The 9,817-nt window shown below is 47.8% G+C and overlaps 1 protein-coding gene across 1 annotated transcript in view; it reads left to right on the top strand.

Moving 5' to 3' along the window:
• The first annotated feature begins 3,560 nt into the window (after positions 1–3,560).
• LOC118966670 (cGMP-specific 3',5'-cyclic phosphodiesterase-like) overlaps positions 3,561–9,817 on the top strand; it is a 50,529-nt gene continuing 44,272 nt past the window's right edge. The window contains exons 1-4 of the mRNA XM_036989421.1: positions 3,561–4,163; positions 4,425–4,592; positions 9,149–9,229; positions 9,360–9,434. Of these exons, the coding sequence (XP_036845316.1) occupies positions 3,561–4,163; positions 4,425–4,592; positions 9,149–9,229; positions 9,360–9,434 (927 nt within the window). The remainder of the gene's footprint in view (positions 4,164–4,424; positions 4,593–9,148; positions 9,230–9,359; positions 9,435–9,817) is intronic.

Below are 9,817 nucleotides of genomic sequence, written 5' to 3' on the forward strand. Positions count from 1 at the left end.
GGGAGAGAGGGAGGACCAACATGGAGAGGAAGGGGGAGAGGGGGAGGGAGGACCAACATGGAGAGGAAAGGGGAGAGAGGGAGGACCAACATGGAGAGGAAGGGGGAGAGAGGGAGGACCAACATGGAGAGGAAGGGGGAGAGAGGGAGGACCAACATGGAGAGGAAGGGGGAGAGAGGGAGGACCAACATGGAGAGGAAGGGGGAGAGAGGGAGGGAGGGGGGAGGGAGGACCAACATGGAGAGGAAGGGGGAGAGAGGGAGAACCAACATGGAGAGGAAGGGGGAGAGAGGGAGGACCAACATGGAGAGGAAGGGGGAGAGAGGGAGGGAGGGGGGAGGGAGGACCAACATGGAGAGGAAGGGGGAGAGAGGGAGAACCAACATGGAGAGGAAGGGGGAGAGAGGGAGGACCAACATGGAGAGGAAGGGGGAGAGAGGGAGAACCAACATGGAGAGGAAGGCGAAGAGAGGGAGGACCAACATGGAGAGGAAGGGGGAGAGAGGGAGGACCAACATGGAGAGGAAGGGGGAGAGAGGGAGGACCAACATGGAGAGGAAGGGGGAGAGAGGGAGGACCAACATGGACAGGAAGGGGGAGAGAGGGAGGACCAACATGGAGAGGAAGGCGAAGAGAGGGAGGACCAACATGGAGAGGAAGGCGAAGAGAGGGAGGACCAACATGGAGAGGAAGGGGGAGAGAGGGAGGACCAACATGGAGAGGAAGGGGGAGAGAGGGAGGGCCAACATGGAGAGGAAGGGGGAGAGAGGGAGGACCATGGGGAGGGATTCCAAGCCTGGCTCGGGGAACCCTGGGGGTTCAGTGTCCTTAATAGTCCCAGCTCCAAATCGGCCGCTAATCCGTTCCTTGAATGTTCCTACCGAATAAAACACCTGGGCGATGCCAGCTCGCGGCATTAAATCAAGGCCTCCAGGATTAGGTTAACCTAAATATATCTCCCTCTGGGTTTCTCCAATAGCTGATAGGATAATGGGTGAGCTCTGAAAGCGGTGACTGTCTCTGTCTCTGTCTGTCTCTCTAATCGTGAGCGGTGCTCTGTAGGCTCAAGACTTCCTCTGCTCCACGTTGTTCTCAGTCTCTGATTCCGAACGGGTCTGTTAATAATGGAGGTGGCCTCCCGTCGCTCAAACTGAGTTTAAGGGACCTGTTTTCAAGCTACTTGTCGGACGGTATGCCCTGCCTCCAGTCCGAACCGCTGCAGGAGCCGATGGCCTCGGGTGGAGTGACTCCCGACACTCCCTCTCCTTCCGACTCTCCCTGCCCGGGCGGAAGGCAACAACCCGCGGTGACCAGCGCAGGTTGGTTTTTCTCGCCTCTGTGGAGCTGCCGGACCAAGACACATCGATGGGGGTTTGGGAGCGGAGTGGACAGCAACAGGGTGGAGGTTTGGCTGGATGATCACTCGTCCAGGTAAGAACTTTACCAGGTGTTGAAAGTGTGTTTCTTCATCCTGGTCTTCGTCAAAATAGAGCTCTATATAGTGCAGTGTTTCCTCATCCTGGTCTTCGTCAAAATAGAGCTCTATATAGTGCAGTGTTTCCTCATCCTGGTCTTCGTCAAAATAAAGCTCTATATAGGGCAGTGTTTCCTCATCCTGGTCAAAATAGTGCTCTATATAGGGCAGTGTTCCTTCATCCTGGTCTAAATAGTGCTCTATATAGGGCAGTGTATCTTCATCCTGGTCTAAATAGTGCTCTATATAGGGCAGTGTTCCTTCATCCTGGTCAAAATAGTGCTCTATATAGGGCAGTGTTCCTTCACCCTGGTCTAAATAGTGCTCTATATAGGGCAGTGTTCCTTCATCCTGGTCTAAATAGTGCTCTATATAGGGCAGTGTTCCTTCATCCTGGTCTATATAGTGCTCTATATAGGGCAGTGTTTCTACATCCTGGTTTAAATAGTGCTCTATATACAGTAGGGCAGTGTTTCCTCATCCTGGTTAAAACGGTGCTCTATATAGGGCAGTGCTTCTTCATCCTGGTCTTAATTGTGCTCTATATAGGGCAGTGTATCTTCATCCTGGTCTAAATAGTGCTCTATATAGGGCAGTGTTTCTTCATCCTGGTCTAAATAGTGCTCTATATAGGGCAGCGTATCTTCATCCTGGTCTAAATAGTGCTCTATAGAGGGCAGTGTTGCTTCATCCTGGTTAAAATAATGCTCTCTATAGGGCAGTGTTCCTTCATCCTGGTCTAAATAGTGCTCTATATAGGGCAGTGTTTCCCCATCCTGGTCTAAAAAGTGCTCTATATAGGGCAGTGTTCATTCATCCTGGTCTATATAGTGCTCTATATAGGGCAGTGTTTCCTCATCCTGGTCTAAATAGTGCTCTATATAGGGCAGTGTTTCTTCATCCTGGTCTAAATAGTGCTCTATATAGGGCAGTGTTTCTTCATCCTGGTCTAAATAGTGCTCTCTATAGGGTAGTGTTCCTTCATCCTGGTCTTTTTGCCTTATAATGGGCAGTGTCTCCTCATCCTGGTCTATATAGTGCTCTATATAGGGCAGTGTTCCTTCATCCTGGTCTAAATAGTGCTCTACATAGGGCAGTGTTCCTTCATCCTGGTCTAAATAGTGCTCTATATAGGGTAGTGTTCCTTCATCCTGGTCTTTTTGCCCTATAATGGGCAGTGTTTCCTCATCCTGGTCTATATAGTGCTCTATATAGGGCAGTGTTCCTTCATCCTGGTCTAAATAGTGCTCTATATAGGGCAGTGTTCCTTCATCCTGGTCTAAATAGTGCTCTATATAGGGCAGCGTATCTACACCCCGGTCTAAATAGTGCTCTATATAGGGCAGTGTACCTTCATCCTGGTCTAAATAGTGCTCTATATAGGGCAGTGTAACTACATCCCGGTCCAAATAGTGCTCTATATAGGGCAGTGTATATTCATCCTGGTCTAAATAGTGCTCTATATAGGGCAGTGTTTCTTCATCCTGGTCTAAATAGTGCTCTATATAGGGCAGTGTTTCTACATCCTGGTCTAAATAGTGCTCTATATACGGCAGTGTTCCTTCATCCTGGTCTAAATAGTGCTCTATATAGGGCAGTGTTCCTTCATCCTGGTCAGAATAGTGCTCTATATAGGGCAGCGGATCTTCATCCTGGTCTAAATAGTGCTCTATATAGGGCAGTGTTTCTTCATCCTGGTCTAAATAGTGCTCTATATAGGGCAGTGTATTTTCATCCTGGTCTAAATAGTGCTCTATATAGGGCAGTGTTTCTTCATCCTGGTCTAAATAGTGCTCTATATAGGGCAGTGTTTCTTCATCCTGGTCTAAATAGTGCTCTATATAGGGCAGTGTATCTTCATCCTGGTCTAAATAGTGCTCTATATAGGACAGTGTTCCTTCATCCTGGTCTTTTTGCCCTAGCACTACACACCTGATTCCACTAATTAATGGTTTGATGATGAGTTGATACATGGGTACATCTATGTAGTGCTGGCATTAAGATACACTGTGTGTGTGTGTGTGTGTGTGTGTGTGTGTGTGTGTGTGTGTGTGTGTGTGTGTGTGTGTGTGTGTGTGTCAGGGAGATGGTGGGAGGCTCGTTCGTGGAGACGCTACCCTCTCCTCAGACCTCCAGAGGGCCCAGCAGGTCTCCGTCCGACCCCAGCTCCAGCATGCTCCTCCTGGGCCGCGGCCGGGACTCCTTCCCCCTGTCCAGCCCCTCCCTCCGGATCTCCACCTCCATCCCCTCCCTGCCCCAACCTCCCCCTCACCAGACCTCTACCCTTTCCACCCCCCAGTGGGGTGACCCCCTCCTCCTCGAGAAGGCGGGCAGTTGCTCCCCCCGTACCCCTCGCTCCCCCCACTCCACCGTTTCTTCTCGCTCCCTTCGCTGTCCCCACTCCCCCAGCTCACCCCGCTCCTCACCCCGCTCTTCACCCCGCTCTCCGAGGAGGACTAGATCCTGTGGGCGAGGTGAGCCTTGTGGGCGAGCTGAGCCTTGTGGGCGAGGTGAGCCCTGTGGGCGAGGTGAGCCCTGTGGGCGAGGTGAGGGCTGTGACTGGATGATGAAGATACTGGCTGGAGGCTCTGGGAGGATAGGCTCTGTGGCGGAGCTCTGCCAGGGGGCCCTGCAACATGCTATAGAGGTGGTGTGGGCAGAACGCTGTTTTCTGTCTCTGCTCCGACAGGTACTACTGCTGTTAGCTCCTTATGGCTGGTTGACTGATTAATTGATTGGCTGGTTGATTGATTGGTTGGTTGATTGATTGGCTGGTTGATTGGCTTGATGATTGGTTGGTTGATTCATTGATTAGTTGGTTGATTGACATATTGATTGAATTAGATTTATTGATTCATTGATTGGCTGGTTGATTGGCTTGATGATTGGTTGGTTGATTCATTGATTAGCTGGTTGATTGATTGATTGATTCTTTCTGTTGTTCCTCCAGGACCAGGATGGATGTAGGGGATTGGTCCAGGTGGTTTCCCTGACGACGCCGGGCTGCGTGAGGGAAGAGTCTTCCAGCAACCATGCCCACCAGGAGCTGGTGAAGGGCATCCTGGGATATGTAGTTGCCACAGGGATGCCCATGAACATGACAGGAGATATCTGTGAGGTAAACAATGTCTACTTGTCTCTCAATTCAATTCAATGGGCTTTATTTGTATGGGAGTGAAATAGATAACATAGTGAAATAAACAATAAAATGAACAGTAAACATTAGACTCACAAAAGTTACACAACAATAAATCAAATGTCATATTATGTATATACAGTGTTGTAACGATGTGCGAATAGTTAAAGTACAAAAGGGAAAATAAATAAACATGAATATGGGTTGTATTTACAATGGTGTTTGTTCTTCACTGGTTGCCCTTTTCTTGTGGCAACAGGTCACAAATCTTGCTGCTGTGATGGCACACTGTGGCATTTCACCCAGTAGATATGGGAGTTTATCAAAATTGGATTTGTTCTCGAGTTATTTGTGTACCTGTGTAATCTGAGGGAAATATGTGTCTCTAATATGGTCATACATTGGGCAGGAGGTTAGGAAGTGCAGCTCAGTTTCCACCTCATTTTGTGGGCAGTGAGCACATAGCCTGTCTTCTCTTGAGAGCCATGTCTGCCTACGGCGGCCTTTCTCAATAGCAAGGCTATGCTCGCTGAGTCTGTACATAGCCCGTCTTCTCTTGAGAGCCATGTCTGCCTACGGCGGCCTTTCTCAATAGCAAGGCTATGCTCGCTGAGTCTGTACATAGCCCGTCTTCTCTTGAGAGCCATGTCTGCCTACGGCGGCCTTTCTCAATAGCAAGGCTATGCTCGCTGAGTCTGTACATAGCCCGTCTTCTCTTGAGAGCCATGTCTGCCTACGGCGGCCTTTCTCAATAGCAAGTCTATGCTCGCTGAGTCTGTACATAGCCCGTCTTCTCTTGAGAGCCATGTCTGCCTACGGCGGCCTTTCTCAATAGCAAGGCTATGCTCGCTGAGTCTGTACATAGCCCGTCTTCTCTTGAGAGCCATGTCTGCCTACGGCGGCCTTTCTCAATAGCAAGGCTATGCTCACTGAGTCTGTACATAGCCTGTCTTCTCTTGAGAGCCATGTCTGCCTGCGGCGGCCTTTCTCAATAGCAAGGCTATGCTCACCTAGTCTGTACATAGCCTGTCTTCTCTTGAGAGCCATGTCTGCCTACGGCGGCCTTTCTCAATAGCAAGGCTATGCTCACTGAGTCTGTACATAATCAAAGCTTTCCACTTTCCATCCATTTGTATAGCAGATCCTCATCCCAAATTGAGTCTGAAGCTTTTTTGAAATCAACAAAGCATGAGAAGACTTTGCCTTTGGTTTGTTTGTTTCTCATTTAGGGTGTGCAGGGTGAATACGTGGTCTGTTGTACGGTAATTTGGTAAAAAGCCAATTTGACATTTGCTCAGTACATTGTTTTCACTGAGGAAATGTACGAGTCTGCTGTTAATGATAATGCAGAGGATTTTCCCAAGGTTACTGTTGACGCATATTCCATGGTAATTATTGGGGTCAAATTTGTCTCCACTTTTGTGGATTGGGGTGATCAGTCCTTGGATCCCAATATTAGTGAAGATGCCAGAGCTGAGGATGATGTTAAAGAGTTTAAGTATAGCCAATTGGAATTTGTGGTCTGTATATTTTACCATTTCATTAAGGATACCATCAACTCCACAGACCTTTTTGGGTTGGAGGGTTTGTATTTTGTCCTGTAGCTCATTCAATGTAATTTGAGAATTTAGTGGGTTCTGGAATCCAGTGGGTTCTGGAATCCAGTGGGTTCTGGAATCCAGTGGGTTCTGGAATCCAGTGGGTTCTGGTAGTCTTTAATAGTTGATTCTAAGATTTGTGTTTGATCATATCTACACTCACTACTGTAAATCTCTCTGGGTGAGAGAGTCTGATAAATGACTCACTACTGTAAATCTCTCTGGGTGAGAGAGTCTGATAAATGACTCACTACTGTAAATCTCTCTGGGTGAGAGAGTCTGATAAATGACTCACTATTGTAAATCTCTCTGGGTGAGAGAGTCTGATAAATGACTCACTACTGTACATCTCTCTGGATAAGAGAGTCTGATAAATGACTCACTACTGTAAATCTCTCTGGGTGAGAGAGTCTGATAAATGACTCACTACTGTAAATCTCTCTGGGTGAGAGAGTCTGATAAATGACTCACTACTGTAAATCTCTCTGGGTGAGAGAGTCTGATAAATGACTCACTACTGTAAATCTCTCTGGGTGAGAGAGTCTGATAAATGACTCACTACTGTAAATCTCTCTGGGTGAGAGAGTCTGATAAATGACTCACTACTGTACATCTCTCTGGGTGAGAGAGTCTGATAAATGACTCACTACTGTACATCTCTCTGGATAAGAGAGTCTGATAAATGACTCAGTACTGTACATCTCTGGGTGAGAGAGTCTGATAAATGACTCACTACTGTAAATCTCTCTGGGTGAGAGAGTCTGATAAATGACTCACTACTGTACATCTCTCTGGGTGAGAGAGTCTGATAAATGACTCACTACTGTACATCTCTCTGGATAAGAGAGTCTGATAAATGACTCAGTACTGTACATCTCTGGGTGAGAGAGTCTGATAAATGACTCACTACTGTAAATCTCTCTGGGTGAGAGAGTCTGATAAATGACTCACTATTGTAAATCTCTCTGGGTGAGAGAGTCTGATAAATGACTCACTACTGTAAATCTCTCTGGGTGAGAGAGTCTGATAAATGACTCACTACTGTAAATCTCTCTGGGTGAGAGAGTCTGATAAATGACTCACTACTGTAAATCTCTCTGGGTGAGAGAGTCTGATAAATGACTCACTACTGTAAATCTCTCTGGGTGAGAGAGTCTGATAAATGACTCACTATTGTAAATCTCTCTGGGTGAGAGAGTCTGATAAATGGCTCACTACTGTAAATCTCTCTGGGTGTGAGAGTCTGATAAATGACTCACTACTGTAAATCTCTCTGGGTGAGAGAGTCTGATAAATGACTCACTACTGTAAATCTTTCTGGGTGAGAGAGTCTGATAAATGGCTCACTATTGTAAATCTCTCTGGGTGAGAGAGTCTGATAAATGACTCACTACTCTAAATCTCTCTGGGTGAGAGAGTCTGATAAATTACTCACTATTGTAAATCTCTCTGGGTGAGAGAGTCTGATAAATGACTCACTACTGTAAATCTCTCTGGGTGAGAGAGTCTGATAAATGACTCACTACTGTAAATCTCTCTGGGTGAGAGAGTCTAAATGGCTCACTATTGTAAATCTCTCTGGGTGAGAGAGTCTGATAAATGGCTCACTATTGTAAATCTCTCTGGGTGAGAGAGTCTGATAAATGACTCACTACTGTAAATCTCTCTGGGTGAGAGAGTCTGATAAATGACTCACTACTGTAAATCTCTCTGGGTGAGAGAGTCTGATAAATGACTCACTACTGTAAATCTCTCTGGGTGAGAGAGTCTGATAAATGACTCACTACTGTAAATCTCTCTGTGTGAGAGAGTCTAAATGGCTCACTATTGTAAATCTCTCTGGGTGAGAGAGTCTGATAAATGACTCACTATTGTAAATCTCTCTGGGTGAGAGAGTCTGATAAATTACTCACTACTGTAAATCTCTCTGGGTGAGAGAGTCTGATAAATGACTCACTACTGTAAATCTCTCTGGGTGAGAGAGTCTGATAAATGACTCACTACTGTAAATCTCTCTGGGTGAGAGAGTCTGATAAATGACTCACTACTGTAAATCTCTCTTGGTGAGAGAGTCTGATAAATGGCTCACTATTGTAAATCTCTCTGGGTGAGAGAGTCTGATAAATGACTCACTACTGTAAATCTCTCTGGGTGAGAGAGTCTGATAAATGACTCACTACTGTAAATCTCTCTGGGTGAGAGAGTCTGATAAATGACTCACTACTGTAAATCTCTCTGGGTGAGAGAGTCTGATAAATGACTCACTACTGTAAATCTCTCTGGGTGAGAGAGTCTGATAAATGACTCACTACTGTAAATCTCTCTGGGTGAGAGAGTCTGCTAAATGACTTTTCCAATTTTCCCAGAAGTGGTTAGAAGTGGCTGATTTCTGACGTGCTGTTCTTTCTTCTTCCGTAGTGTATTTCTGTATTGTTTTAGTGATTCACCGTAGTGAAGGAGTAGACTCAGGTTTTCTGGGTCTCTATGTTTTGGGTTGGACAGGTTTCTCAATTTCTTTCTTAGGATTTTAGGCTACGTGACAGACAGACAGACAGACAGACAGACAGACAGACAGACAGACAGACAGACAGACAGACAGACAGACAGACAGACAGACAGACAGACAGCAGCCTTCATTAGGCTACATGACAGACAGACAGACAGACAGACAGACAGACAGACAGACAGACAGACAGACAGACAGAAGCCTTCATTAGGCTACATGACAGACAGACAGACAGACAGACAAACAGACAGACAGACAGACAGACAGACAGACAGACAGACAGAGGGGAACCCCGATCTCCCTCCTCCTTCCTCTCTCCTTCCTCCGTCATTTCAACCTGATGAACCAGAGATCAGTGTAACTTATCAGAACTAATCCCCAGCTGGGGACTGTCTGTGTCTCCTCCTCCCTCCTCCTCCCTCCCCCTCTCTCAGTGGTTTACCTCAGGTCGAGGGGAGGAGGGGGGAGGAGGGGGACGGTCTGTGTCTCCTCTCAGTGGTTTACCTCAGGTAGAGGTGAGGAGGGGGGAGGAGTAAGACGGTCTGTGTCTCCTCTCAGTGGTTTACCTCAGCTAGAGGGGAGGTGGGGGGAGGAGGGGGATGGTCTGTGTCTCCTCCCTCCTCCTCCTCCCTCCTCCTCTCTCAGTGGTTTACCTCAGGTAGAGGGGAGGTAGGGGGAGGAGGGGGACGGTCTGGGTCTCCTCTCAGTGGTTTACCTCAGGTAGAGGGGAGGAGGGGGACGGCCTGTGTCTCCTCTCAGTGGTTTACCTTAGGTAGAGGGGAGGAGGGGGGAGGAGGACGGTCTGTGTCTCCTCTCAGTGGTTTACCTCAGGTAGCGGGGAGGAGGGGAGAGGAGGAGGACGGTCTAGGTCTCCTCTCAGTGGTTTACCTCAGGTAGAGGGGAGGTGGGGGGAGGAGGTGGACGGTCTGGGTCTCCTCTCAGTGGTTCACCTCAGGTAGAGGGGAGGAGGGGGGAGGAGGAGGACGGTCTGGGTCTCCTCCCTCTTCCTCCTCCCTCCCCCTCTCTCAGTAGTTTACCTCAGGTAGAAGGGAGGTGAGGGGAGGAGGAGGACGGTCTGGGTCTCCTCCCTCCTCCTCCTCGTC

This window comes from Oncorhynchus mykiss, chromosome 10 (assembly GCF_013265735.2).
Source record: "Oncorhynchus mykiss isolate Arlee chromosome 10, USDA_OmykA_1.1, whole genome shotgun sequence".
Taxonomy (NCBI): domain Eukaryota; kingdom Metazoa; phylum Chordata; class Actinopteri; order Salmoniformes; family Salmonidae; genus Oncorhynchus; species Oncorhynchus mykiss.